This window comes from Periplaneta americana, chromosome 3 (assembly GCF_040183065.1).
Source record: "Periplaneta americana isolate PAMFEO1 chromosome 3, P.americana_PAMFEO1_priV1, whole genome shotgun sequence".
Taxonomy (NCBI): Eukaryota; Metazoa; Arthropoda; class Insecta; order Blattodea; family Blattidae; genus Periplaneta; species Periplaneta americana.
Window position 1 is genome coordinate 59,829,614 of NC_091119.1, and position 15,044 is coordinate 59,844,657.

Genomic DNA, 15,044 nt, shown 5'->3' on the forward strand with positions numbered 1-15,044 from the left:
GTACTTTTATGCCAAGTTTATTCTCTAAGAGTAATAAATTATCATATTGGCTTTATTCTAGTACAACTCGAATATACAATAAGACAGCAAATTTTCAGATGTTCTGTATGAAAAAATAAAAATATCTAATACGACCTACACTTTGCAAATGTTACAGAATGAAATAAGTTACAAATTTAAAGCTATTTTGAAGCTATTTTATCGCTTCGTCTTCCTTCTCTTCTTCTCCTTTTTCTTCTTGATAGTTTGAGCAGTTTCTTCTTCAATACACAACACAGACTTGTAAAATTAAATTTTTGTTTCGCGGCACTGCATTGTCATGTGTTATAGATCAGTTGTGTTCATGTACCTAACTGATTTGGATTTTGTTTTAATATGTATGACATTGGTGATTAAGGCAATAATAAATCATGATATGTAAATCTCCAATCCAAAATTTGGCTTCGTGACTGAGGAAAACCATGAAGAAACATAGATTGGTAGGCTACGGACTTCGAACCAAGGACCTCCTGAATGCTAGTCTCAAACATTACCATCTGAGCCATCTTGCTCGATTATATCAGTTTAATTCTTAAGTTCTTATTGAAATACATAAGCTGACTGTTCTCGTCTTGTTCTGTGCATGGATGGCAATTTGCATTCAAATATTTTGTATTTATTTTTAGCAAGTTCTCTCGCCGAATATTTATAACCCATTTTTTTACATCTGAAATCATTACAGCAGAATTTACCTTAACAATAAAACGAAATAAAAAGATAAAAACCCCAAACTTAACCATGTTAAGTACAGATGCCAAGTGTAAGCCACTAGGCCTACACTAAAATATGTATGGATTTTTGAAGGAAGTGAACAAATGCAATTATGGGTTTCATTGCAATTTAAAGCCTGAACAATACGGCCCCTTCAAAACCCTCATTCTTGTAATAAATCTTTCACTTCTGTATCATCACCATAACATATAAACAGCTGAGTTTCACAGTAGTGTTAGTTACTTGCCGGTTGTATCGCTAGCTGTATGTGAGCGCATGTCTGACAGAAAAAGTGGCGAAGTTTCTTTACTGTATGAATACCTATACTGTGTTAATAAACAAATTCAGGCTGTCTCTTTGGTGTGTCATTTCATTCATTTTAAAGGTTTCTCCCCTTGTCAGGGGTTGCCTCTTATTGCCTGACACCAGAATCTTCTGTCATTCCATTAGTCTTTTACATTGCCCTGGCAATTTCTCCTCTCCGGAATATGCAGGTGGTCTTTGTCTTCTCCTGAGTGCTCTGGCCATCTCTCTTCTGGCATCCTCTGAGTGTGACCGTACCATTACAATGCTACACCTTTCAGTGTTCCAGTTACCAATTCCGTTTGGTTCATTTTTTCTCTTATTACATTATTTCTAATTCATTGTAACCTAGAAACTCGGCATCTCCTTCGCAATCCATCCATTTCTCTTCCGTATGTTAAAATATTTTCAATGATGGTCTTCAAAATCATTTTTTTTTTTTGTCTTGTGAATTTCCCGACTCCAAAGGACACCATTAAGAGCTGGAATTGCACCTCTTGCTTGACGGTTATGGTCCTCTACATCTCTTTTAATGTACCAGATATATCATTAATAGAGCCAAGACATTTGAAGTGCTCCACAGATCGTATCTTCCCCACTCCAGGTATGTCCATGTCCTGTCCATCTTCACCGACTAAATATTCCGTCTTCTTTGCATTTATCCTCAGTCAACCATCTTTATTTGTCTCATACAGCTTTTTTTACTATATATTCTACATCTTCTCTGTTCTGTGCTATTATCACCTGATCGTTGGAAAATAACAGGGAGTACACATTTTTATCCTTTATTGGAATGCCCATAGAATGGTAAGATTTATTCCATTTCTGAAGGATATTCTGTACATATAGTTTTAATAAAGTGCCAATGGGTAAGATTACAGGATCGAAGATATATCCATTCACTAATTTTCCTATATTGCATCATCAAAACTTCTTCGCCTAACTATCTCTCGGTGCGTTTTAATTTCTTGTCCTCTTATCACAGCCTGGGTACTCATTCTAAAAATGACCCTTTATTATCTATACCTTTCCATAAAACAGCTCACTATTCTTCCTCTTTCACAGTATCAGCAATTCGTTTCTGGAACTCCCTACTCAGCTCCCTCAGGAACTGTCGAACGATACTGCAATTTAAAAGTGAATTGTTTAAACACGTGACCAGTATTCAGGTTTAATTCTCCTTTGTGTGTATATATGTAATTTTCCTCAGTGATGTATAGTTATAATTTACATTTGAATTTATTATTCTTGTAATTTGTATTATTGGTTCACTTACCGCTTGCATATTCGTTGAGTGTAACTTCTAGCCTTATATTATTTTGTAATTATTATTTAGTATGTTCACATTATTTTACTCGACTTGTGCTTGTATAACTATATAAATTTTTATTAGTGTTCTTTAAATGTTAGTCTGTAAAATTGTATCAGCTTCTTTTGTTTCTGGCTAAGTGGAAGAGAAGGCCTGATGGCCTTAGCTTCGCCAGAATAAATAAATAGATATTATTATTATTATTATTATTATTATCATCATCATCATCATATAAACTATTATTACTTTCAGATTGCAGGAAAGCATGAGAAATTAAAATATTGTTGTGTGTTTTTTTTTAATGCAGTGGTGGGTAGTTGACTTTGCATCATTCACTCAAATGTCCACATCAAGAAGGTTGTCAAAGCTGGAGTTCTTTTTACTGCTGTAAATATCGAAAATGTACAGACTCTTCTAATAAACCCACTCTTCACTTCTCCTACCTTATGGGGATTATTGCAATGCCTGTGTTACTTTTCCACCTTGATTAAGTTTTCTTGCTCAAATGCCCCACCAACCTCGAAATTACGAATACTACATGTAAGCAGTTCCCAAATATTGGGAAAATTAAATTTTCATGTGATTACAAAACCAAGAAACTTTGTCACAACTCAGTAATGATAAAGATCTGAACTGTCATGTGCTATAATAACATTTAACTTTGTTAACAGACTGTGTTTCACAAGTGACAAGCTACGACCTGGTGTCAGTTATATGCCACCATGGAACAGCAGGGGGAGGACACTATACGTGCTACTCGCTGAACTGCATTTCTGAACAGTGGTTTGAATTTGATGACCAGTATGTCACACAGGTGTCACCAGAAAGTGTACAGAACTGTGAGGCTTACGTTCTGTTCTATAAGTAAGTAGAATTATTGCTGGTACGCATAAAGTTGAAGTAAATGCTATTATTAAGGTTTTCGTGATATATGCTACGATCTTTGTGTACAAAAACCCATACTAAATTCTTTCCTGCATAGTAGAAAATTGATCTGGAAGGCCGTGTTTAGTTTATGCTAGAATTCGTAGTATAAACCACTATTTATATACATATTAAGAAGTATATACTTCTATTTCTAAGTCTAACTAAGAATAATCGTAGTCTGCCATGTTTGAGACTTTGCTAGCTCAGCATAAGCATTTGTATGGTTTAATATGACAGAATTTATGCAAATTCGCGCTAGAAAATCGTACAAGGAAAGACGAGAACCATCAGAACGTGATTATAAGAAGTTATATAGCCTAGGTTTTATAAATAAAAAAAATTTGTATGATCAATTTTTGTAATTGACTACTCGAATGTTGATTTTGAGATAACTGGAATTCTATCTGACAGTTGATTTTTGTTATTGTTATTTAAAATAATATATTTTTAGCAAAATTATTCTATGATGTATTTGTAATACATTTAATTTATATGAAAATGTACATGTGCGTACAATATTTTAGGTTACATGTAAATGTAATGACTAACATTTTAGGCCTGTCTGATTTATATCTGATTTTCAGTTTACTTGTTATTTATTTTCTTCATAATTTGCTTTTCGTCCATTTTTTCCTTGCTGTATACTTCCACCTCAACTTTCATAGCCTGGATGGCTTTTTATCACTTCTTGCAGCGGAGTTTGCGACTTGTTTAATAATGCTAGGTATTTTGCTAGTAGATTAAGAAACAGCAGTTGTTCTCATGCTCTCTCTTCTATACTTCCCACTTCGTCGTAATTGTCCCTTTTCTTGTTATACCAACCAGATTTTGAGGACAAAAATCAATTTTCCCATAAAGAAATTAACATAACTGCATGGAAGGCGAAAACTAACGAATCTTAGCAGATAAGCCCGAAGTACTGTTGATAATTGATATAATTAAATAGTCTTAATAGTTTATACTACCGCCAGAGCGGGTAGAAGAGAAAGTGACGATACTTCCACTAGTCCAGCGGTTCGTCGCAGAGCGGCGCTCACTCTGTTTTCTGTTCTCAGTTTCAGGAGCGCTATTAGAGTCAATGCAGATGTTTTTAAAATACCCACTAGATAAAAGTATATTATAGTGTATTACAATATTTTACTTATTTAAAAAATGTAATACTACTACATTAACTACTCTTGAGTTATATCATACACTCCTGAATCGTAAATACGAGTATAATAATCAACAGTAAACTGGAACATTCTGCCAGCTTCAGAGAGAACGCAAAAAAAAAGTACAGCTTCGCAAAACTGAACATTTTTGTGTTGTTGTAAGTACATTTTGACACAAAATTATAGTTTTCGGTGTACAAGAAAGTATAATATAATATATCAAATGGGACATTATATTTTCACCAATACTTTTTTTACTACTGCTTACCTATTAGTTTCAGTTGTATCTGGTTTATTCGCAACCCAAGGGGAAAAAGTAAATATTACGTGAAACTCAGACTTACAAATCAAGCTTCGATATTATATCCATGCAAATGCAAGTTTTGAACTTTTGAGATACCGTATCTAAGTTTTTTTTTGTAAATAAAAGTAATTTAATAGCATTATGTTAACTATGTAGTTTTATGCCACTTATTAGAGAATATTAAATTAACTATGTTTGGGTTATTACATCCTCATATGTTTGATTAGAAACATCTTGTATTGTGGAAGTGTAATAAACAAACTTAATATAATTACAAACCAGATTCAACTGTAGGCCGACACATAAAGCAGAATTATAGGCCTACTTGTTTGGTTACTAAAATAAGTTCTACGTTAATTACAACTAAAGTGTTATTAAAAATAAAATACTAATTTTATTAAACATGTACCTTTAATGAAGTAGAAACTAGATGCTTGCGACTTTTGAGAGCTTCCGGGATGATTTCGCCATTTTTGATGACTGAAATTCTTTCCGAATTTCCTTGGCCCGGAAAAAGAAGCGACACTTCAAATAATGGAAAATAAGTTTAGGAACTATTTCCATGGCATGTTCTTCATTGCATCCTAGCGTTGGCACATGAAATTTGTACTCGATAAGGTTGTCTAGCGTATCATAAAAAATATCACCCCACAAACTACTATTTGATGCTATCTTGACACCAACCATTGTCTCAGTTTGCATTAAAACATTCATAACACCTTCAGAAGGATGCGTTAGAAAAGAGTTCGAGCTTCCATAATCTTTAATTTTAGTGAAAGCTGAGACATTCTGTTCTCTTAGTGATGCACTGTGAAGCTTATTTATGCAAAGAACACACAGTCAGTAAATCTGGTTGCTTTATTTACGATATAACCCACTAAATAATACACAAGGCACTCTTTTGCTAACTTGTCGCTCTGTGTAAGAGAAGGCAGATTACTTTCCCAATCGTACATTTCAATTGAATTATCGTCAACCACCAACTTATCACTGATTTTCTTCAAGGCGGCAGCTTTACACTCCTTATTTGTTTCTTCTGTAGCTTTCGCAAGGGTGCGCATTTGACTCATAAAGGAAGTAAGGGGAGGTTCAATTAGGGGTTCACAATTTGCACTTGAAGAGAGCACATTTTTAACTGGAACATAGACAGACTGAAGCATGTGCAGATGTAGAAAGTCTGTGGTAGACGGATGATCTTATAATTCCGAAATGTCGCTCTAGACTAGAAGGTCTAAATTTTGCTGTCAGAATGTATTTAAATCCGCAATTCCATAAGAAGTCGGATATTTCGAGAGTGCTCTGAATTGTTACTCTGAGTAATTCAAGGATTCTTTCTGAGGCGAACGTGTTCTTTTTACTGTCAATTATGTGTAATATGTTTCCTAAATTTTTATAATGGAAGGATCCTTTGTACAGAGGAGGGAGTCTTTGAGTTTAGTGCGTCTGCAAGGTCATTTGCCTTGTGAATTCTTCTGTACTTTCACTTCCCTCAAACCCACCACAATTTATGGCCCTAAATTATTGTATGGACTTTGCCAAGCTCGCACTAAACAGCTGGAATGCTAGTCTTTGCGTTCATTCGCTGGAAGGAAGTAGGGTCAATGTGACTAGATGTAATTTTGGGGCATGACCTAAGTCCTGAAAATTCAGGAGATGTGTCTTTAAAATATACCCGTCTATAAACATCAAAGTTTATGTCCTGGTTACTAAATTGTACTATACCCTTGTCATGAAAGTTATTTCTGATACATTTTAAAATATGTACCGCATCAGAAAACGCCCATAATTTCCTTTTCTGGTCTACGGGGTTAGGGAGAGAACAATTAACTTTTCCATTTTTTCCAGATATGCCAAGACATTTCCAAGTGGCTTTGTTTGTCTGGCTCCCATCAGATGTGAATCCAATCACCTTGACACCAGCTCTTTCTAGCTGAATAATTACTTGCAAAATTATTTTTGACAATGTGTCTCCAGGTGTAGCATTTCTACTTGCGTATACTGCAACAGGTTGTACCCAGCTGTGGAGTAATGGCACATACATGCATACAAGCGCATGATTAGCTAAGGTGTTCTTCTGATTTTCGGGTGTCACGTCTCCCAAGTTAACAAACCCTTCCACCTTAAGTGAAATACTATTAAACGCTACCTCCTCGCGTAACTTCACCTCATCGTAAATTAGGATTCCCATTTTTTTGTTTTCGTCAGTTTCATCAGCGAAATGCTTCTGTAATGCGATAACTGCCTGCCTATTTACACCATATGAACATTTCATGCCTTTTAAGAGGCGCCTTAAATAATCTTCTGAAGGAAGTGGTAAGAGTTCATGGTTCAAATAAGTTGTTGTTGTTGTTGTTTTTCTAATGCCGGGCTTTGGCAACGAAGCCATTAGCGTTCTTGCTCTCCAATATTTCTCTGTGGTGGATCCATCAGGTAGAACTAAACAGGTTATGAGATGATCTTCAGTCATTTCTTCTTCTTTTCAAACAATGCCTATAACCTTTTGGGGACTTTATTTTGAACAATAAACTTTCTAGAAGAAATTCACTGTCATAACGCATGTCTCTTGCATCCTTGACCTGGCACTTCTTTACCATGGTATCAATTATTAATTTTTGTTTCTTGCTCAGGAACTTGCAGTTGCATTTACATTCCGCTTTACTTTTCTTAATTTCATTAACTTCCTTCTCTAAGAGAGTTATTTTAGCCTTGGCTCCACTAAATTGATTTTTAATTCTAGTTAAATTTCTATTGGCTGTTTTCAATTTTCTACTTAATACAATAATTTTCTGTTTTAAATGTTCGCAATTATTGTCGGAAACATGAATGTTTATAAGTTCGTCAGGACTTGTCATTGTTGAAGTATGGGCGTTATTGTTACTTACAGGTAAGGGCATATTTCTATGAGAAGGGATTGATGTCCTTTTGGTTGGGGATTTCCTCTTCTTTTCGTTTTTTGTAAGATATCGAGGCAAGTTAGGGAAAATATGTGGTATTGCATCGGGTGTTAGTCGCCAGTTTTTCCGTGGAAGTTCTACCGCCTTGCCATCAATAATAAACTTGTCGGCTTTTACGATCAAATCCTCAGAAAAATGTATATCACAGACATAGGAACGAGCATGCAGTTTTCTGTCTTTTCGTGGAATTGCTTTACACCACTTCTGAAAAACAGCCTTGTCTTTGGGTGGAAAAAAGAAACTCCTTACCTCCTTACAGCTTTTATAACCGGATTTACACCCGGGAACAAAATAACAAGGCATATTTCTACTCTCTTACTCACTCACTAATCACTCGCATAAACGGCACAATAAAGATCACTCAAATACAAGAAATGTCTCTTTAACTTCGCAGCACAACAGGTTCTATCAGCTCTGTCCACAGTAAGAAGAGGAAAACTGAGATCTTACGCAGATCGTCACGCCTAAGTTTCGCTCAGTTGCCGTGGCGACAGCAGAGGGTTTAAAAGTCCCATTAGATTCTAGCAGAGTTACCACACTTTCTCTTCTACCCGCTATGCTACCGCTGCATAGTGCATACTTCGTAGTAGTAGTATCAGGTTTATGCATACAAAACGAAGTATATACTTCTACTTGAATTATCTTTTACAGTCAAAACAAAAGGTAATGCTACAACTTTATGCACACCACCCATTGTCATGAAATACAATCCTGGGTTTTATTTACTTATTTTTGAAGCATTTTAATACACTATTACTACTGTATGAACATTGGTTTTCAATTAGATGATCCATGGTTTCCTGGTCCCCAGTGCACAGATTGTTATCAAGGTTTGCTATTGTAATTCTACCAAACTTTGTTGGCACTTCTGGCTTAAGATCTAAACAATCCAAGGAGCTGTGTCGGACAGTTTGAAAATTTCTGTTATGAAATATTTTAAGCTAAAATATTTGTCTTCGTTTATATCAGTTATAGATAAACCTTTATGGAAGCAAGTCAAAAGAAAGAAGAAATATATGAGGTGGGCCAACATAGTTTATTGAAAAATTGCAATATTACATTTTACAAAACTATTGTAATATTAAGCCCTATTTGTCTATTATTACTTATTCAGTGAATATGAAGAAATGTGTAATAAGTGGAACTGTGAATGTACTTCTAAAAGCTTTTCATAGTCTGGTTGCAATTGGGACGAAATGACTTTCAGAGGTGAAGCAAAATGCCCATCTGTTATTCTGTTTCTAACATTGCTATTTTAAGTTTGAACTTAGAAAACAGGATGTAACTAAAATGTATGTCAAAACTTTAGGGGTGTATTCCTATCATATAGAGGATGAAAAAATATTGTATGAACATTTCTCCAGAAATGCTTTATTTCCTTGTTATAGCTCTTTTTCTACAACTCTGCTTACATTGTATGATGCAGTACATTATGAAATAAAAATAGCATACCACATGGAAATCTGTCTTACAGGAAGTGCTCAAAAAGGCTCCTTTTAGCACAAATATATGTATCAATCCGCCATCGCATTGAATCCCGGATGTACTAATGTATACTTAGAGCATGTTGTATTGTCTTGTCTTCCAAAATACGGGCTCGAAGACTTTCTTCATTTTGCACCAGTGTTCCATACATAAGCTCTTTTAAATGACCCCACGAATAAAAATCTAGTGGGTTTAGGTCCGGAGATCGCAGAGGCCAAGAAATTTGTCCATCTCTACCTACCCATCTGTCACAGAACATTTGGTTTAGAAATCGACGAACATTGACACTGAACTGAGCAGAAGTTCCAATGTGCATGAAGTACGTGTTTTGTCGTATTGCTAACGGCACATGGTGTAACAGAACAAGCAAAGTATATTGTAAGAACACTTTATATATTTCTCTATTGAGCCTGGGTAGAAGAACATGAGGTCCCACCAAAACGTCACCAACAATGCCTGGCCCAAACATTGACATTTCCATGTGGTATACTATTTTTTTTCCATAATGTACTGCATCATACAATGTAAGGCAGAATTGTAGAAAAATGTCTGTAAAAAGGAAATAAAGTATTTTCGGATCATTGTTCATATAACATTTTTTAATACTCTCTATGAGAGGAATGTGTCCCTAAAATTGTTACATACATTTTAGTTACATCCTATATATACAGGGTGAACCATTTAAGTTGATACTGTACAATATCTCCAAAACTAAGCATTGTAGAAATAAATGTCTTCAATAAATGTTGCTTGATATTATGGGGGAAAGTAAATGCCATTTGTCGTGTTTTCTTTGGAGGACGTTGTGATGGTTATTTTAGAGTCAATTTAATTTTTTTAAATAGGAACCTACATTTTTTATGTTGTTTTCTCATTCCTCATAAAAAATTAAACAACTTTTGTATGAAGCACTTTGCGATTGTTCTTACACCAACGTAAATAACAACAAAAATTATGAATGGCTGTGTACGAAGAGCGCAATGAATGGTTGGACCCATTCGAAACAGTCCAGCATCACAATAGGCGAGGAGGCAATGAGACATTGTGTCCGTTGTTTTGTTTACTTTCCACAGTAGGACAGTTTCCTTTTATCTGTCATTAGTGTATTTGCAGCCGCCTTCGAGTCCAGGTGGATCTACTGGTAGTACGTACCTACAATTAGTGATTACCAACCATCAGTTCCATGCAAGTCGTTTAAAGGCCCATTCACAATGAAAATTAAACATAACTGTAACATAAACACAGAAGTTTGCACGCAGGCCACCAAATGGGATCATTCACAATGATTCACATAAGCATTGACATAAACATTACCGTAAGACATTAACATGAAAGTTTGCAAACTCCAAACTTTCATGCTTATGCTTATGTGATTTGCAAACAGAACACAATCGTGGAGGACTGAAGTATACTACAGAATATGAGGAAATGGCGTCGTTGTTATGTTTCCATGGTTACCAAGTATGTTTGCTGTTATGTTTATGTTCCCATCGTGAATGATGGTATGAATTCTTGATTTTACTGTAACGTTAAGTTAATGCTTACGTTATGTTTAATTTCACAGAGTTGGAAAGTGCATTGCTGTAGAAGGGCATCATTTTGAACATTTATTACGCTAAGATATGATGCTTATGAAATAATACTGTACAATTCCCGTACAGTGGTGATACTCTGTGTACCTACCTTTCATCGTTTAATTGTCTACACCAGTGAAAGAACCATGTACTACAAAATGGTTTTACAAAATCTGTTTATTTTGTGATGAGGAATAAGAAAACAAAATAAAAACATATTGGTTCCCATTTAAAAAACGTACCTTGACCCTCAAATGACCATCCAAATGTTCTCCAAATAAAACACGACAAATGGTATTTACTTTCCTTCATAATATCAAGCAAATTTTATTCAAGACATTTCTTTCTACAATGCTTAGTTTTGAAGATATTGGACAGTATCAACTTAAATGGTCCACAAATGGTTACAAAACAACGGACACAATGTCTCATTGCCTCCTCACCTACTGTGATGCTGGACTGTTTCGAATGGGTCTAACCATTCATTGCGCTCTTCGTACACAGCCATTCATAATTTTTGTTGTTATTTATGTTGGTGTAAGAACAATCGCAAAGTGCTTCATACAAAAGTTGTTTAATTTTTTATGAGGATTGAGAAAACAACATAAAAAATGTAGGTTCCTATTTAAAAAAATTAAATTAACCCTAAAATAACCATCACAACGTCCTCCAAATAAAACACGACAAATGGTATTTACTTTCCCCCATAATATCAAGCAACTTTTATTCAAGACATTTATTTCTACAATGCTTAGTTTTGGAGATATTGTACAGTATCAACTTAAATGGTCCACCCTGTATATAAGAAGATGCAAACATGGCTGTAACCTTCTGGGCATGAGATATCAAAATTGGGGAACTTGATGAAACTCGCATGAAACATGTGGTGACAAAATTTGTCTTTAGCTCCTGTCACAAGAAGAGAAGGAAGTTGCACAGGACTTGAAGCTGTTAGCAATGCCACTTAGATATCCTCAAGATAGTTAAAATGAGTTCTGTTTTTTTTTTTTTTTTCTTTTCAACGCTAAAATCACCAATAGGAGAAAAGTTTTCCAGGCTATTAGGCCGTGGTCCGTTGGTTGTGTGACCAAACATTTCGTTCACTGCTGCGGTGAACATCTTCAGTGGTGTAGAGTACCGGTGCGGCTGGTTCTTCTGAGCCGACATGCGCACTAGAACCAGCCACACCCAGTACTCTACACCACTGAAGATGTCCACCACAGCATTGAACGAAATGTTTGGTCACACAACCAACAGACCACGGCCTGATAGCCTGGAAAACGTGTTTTCTATTGACGCCGACCGTGAAAGCCTACTCAAATATAAGCTAAAATCGCCATTGAAAGCGAGGTGATTGCAGACTGTGGTCGAGATTAAGGAGAATGCAGTGAGGCAGTTGAAGGCAATACCAAAAGAGGACTTTCCAGGCTGTTTTGAAAGGTGGAAGGAAAGCTAGCATACTCGTAATTGTATGGTCTCCAAAGAAATACTTTGAAGAAGACTAAGATGCCATTGTCCTGGATAGTCTGTCTTTTAAAAAAAAAATATTACAGTAGATGGCTGGACCTCGTAATGTTTAGTGTCTGGAGATAGTGCTTGTTTGCAGTATTGATGAGAATTTCAGATTAGACAATATGCTTTTCTCAATGTCTGAGAGCTTGTACTATGTTAGGAAATGGTATGACACACCATACCTGCTCTGACGTAAATAGTATGAGAAAACATTGTACGTGCTTACTTTTGATCTGCAATAGCTACTTTTTCACATTTAATACATACCTATTTTTACAAGGAAATGAATGAATGGTGAAAGTAATTTTCATGTTCTCCAGTTCATAAATAAACCCTTATCTACCTGTTTTAATAGTGAGCCATATTCATATAATATTCTTCTACAAGTATTGTAATTCACGGATTGCAGGAAATCCAGTACTGCTGCAGCCAAGCTGCGACACAGAGCAGTGGAGCTAATGGAATTGTCTCATCACGAGCCAAGTCTCATGCAGTTCTATGTTTCAAAGCAGTGGGTGAACAAGTTCAATACCTTTGCTGAACCTGGTCCCATTGACAATTCTGACTTCTTGTGTATTCATGGAGGTGTTCATCCAGCAAGGGAACCGTATGTCAATGAACTGTGTACTATTCTCTCACAGGCAGTTTGGGAGTATCTTTATGACACGTAAGTTCCATTTATCGATTAATATCCACTGTAAATTGTTATCAGAGTATATTGTATGTATGCTTCATATTTTGAGGATGAGACAAAATAAAACAAAAGCAATACAAGTATGATTTAAGAATTTGATGATGTTCATTGTAGTGCTAGCTAGACTTCTGGGTTTTTATTCCACACCATAGATGTAGAAACATCCTCTGACCTATAACAAAATATTTCGGAAAACGTATTATTTGTCTTTTTTGTGTTAAATTTTATATTACCTTGTTAACATGTTTCAGCCTGCTATCGGCCATCTTCAGAACTGGTTGTTGCTGGTCTTGGCGCCTTTTGTTTGTGTTTCCTGTGAGAGTGTGTTGTGTAGTGTAATGTGGAGTCAAAGAGTGTGTTCTGAAATTGAGTTGTGTGTTGAGAATTTCGTTTGGATGTGTTTTTGTGTGTCTGTATAGTTCGTATTGTTCTAGTGTTTTTAGTTTCTGGCTTTTTGGTTGGATGTGTAGAATTTCCATGTTTGTGTTGATGTCTCTGTAGGTGTATACAGGCACACAAAAGCATATCCAAATGAAATTCTCAACACACAATTCAATTTCAGAACACACACACTCTTTGACTCCACATTACACTACACAAACACACCCCCACAAGAAACACAAACAAAAGGCGCCAAGACCAGCAACAACCAGTTCTGAAGATGGCCGATAACAGGCTGAAACATGTTAACAAGGTAATATAAAATTTAACACAAAGACAAATAATACGTTTTCCGAAGTGATATAGTGTTAAAAGTTGTGTAATCAAGATGTATAACAAAATATTCTTTAAAAACAAATTTCTGTAGCTATGATGTAATGCAAGCATACACAAATTCTCAAAACAGATCCTCAAAATTTGTTGTACAGAAGAATAATTTTTACTGTGGTTATTTTGTCATACTTCAAAGCATCATTGAAAGACGGATAAGCCATTCAAAATAGATAGAACATATGAGAAGGTACTATTATATCAGAAGGAATGCAATAGCTTGATTTATATTGACTTGTCATAAATATTTAAGATGGGATTGCATACAGCCAACTAATGTAGCATATCCGAGTAAGATTGGAAAATACTTAATAAGGACCATATCTTATGCTGCAAAATGCTTGCAGAATGTCTACAGTAAGAAAAGGAATGTTTTATTTAATGATGATTTTACCTGCAGTATTTAGTGATACATATGACATTTTTATGATGATATGATGAGCTAACATTATAAAAGGAATGTGATCAGAGACAATCATAGTCTATTACAAAATAGCATGTTATGGCAAGTTAAGAAATGTATCCAAGGACGAGGGTCATACTGAAAGACATGAGCAACAATTATTTTTATAAGTTGCAACCTATTAATTACGAAAAAACCAAGCACATTGCCATAATCTATAGACTCTGTACAGCACCATGAGCAAGTTGTGACGTCATTAGCTTCTATAACTTGGCCATAGACAGCTGGCACAGAATGACTGTAGTGCCATCAATTGGAAGAGTTATGGACTCTGTTTCCTGGATTCTGGTGGAACTTCTTTGAACCTGGGCAAACCATTAATGCTGCTCAGTACATTACGACACTTCATAAGCTCCATCGTGCATTGTGTGATAAACATCCTGCAGCATGACAACACTGGGCCTTACACTGCTCGTCAAACCATGGGGGAAGTTCTGAAGATGGGATGGAAAGTTCTTCTGCATCCCACCTACAACCCTGACTTAGCACCCTCCGATTATCGTCTTCTTGGTGCTGTGTGGGAAGAAATACTTCAAAATGATAGAGGACGTCAGGAAAACAGTGTATCAATATTTTCACAATGCTTGAACGGAGTTCTATCTATGGCTCTTCGGGCCATGGCCTCCCCAATTCTTCCTCTCCATTCTTCTCTATTACTTGCTGCCACCTTTCAGTTCCGCAGTTGTAGCAAACTGGTAATATCTTCTTGAACCATATCCTCCCATCTATTCCGTGGTCTTCCAACAGCTCTTTTTCCTCCATATTCCCCCTCTGAAGTTCTCCTTGGTATCCTTCCCTTCTCCATCCTGACTATATGTCCTGCCCATTGCAGTCTCCTGATCCG

At 35.8% G+C, this 15,044-nt stretch overlaps 1 protein-coding gene across 5 annotated transcripts in view; it reads left to right on the top strand.

Annotated features, from left to right (window-relative positions):
• Nucleotides 1-15,044, top strand: part of Usp20-33 (Ubiquitin specific protease 20/33) — a 77,600-nt gene that overhangs the window by 45,321 nt on the left and 17,235 nt on the right. For all 5 annotated transcript variants that reach the window (XR_011331226.1, XR_011331225.1, XM_069820581.1 and 2 more), the window contains exons 11-12: nucleotides 3,034-3,226; nucleotides 12,682-12,939. Coding sequence is in view for 3 of the 5 variants with exons in the window: in XM_069820581.1 (XP_069676682.1) it covers nucleotides 3,034-3,226; nucleotides 12,682-12,939 (451 nt within the window). In the remaining 2 variants the exon portion in view is untranslated. The remainder of the gene's footprint in view (nucleotides 1-3,033; nucleotides 3,227-12,681; nucleotides 12,940-15,044) is intronic.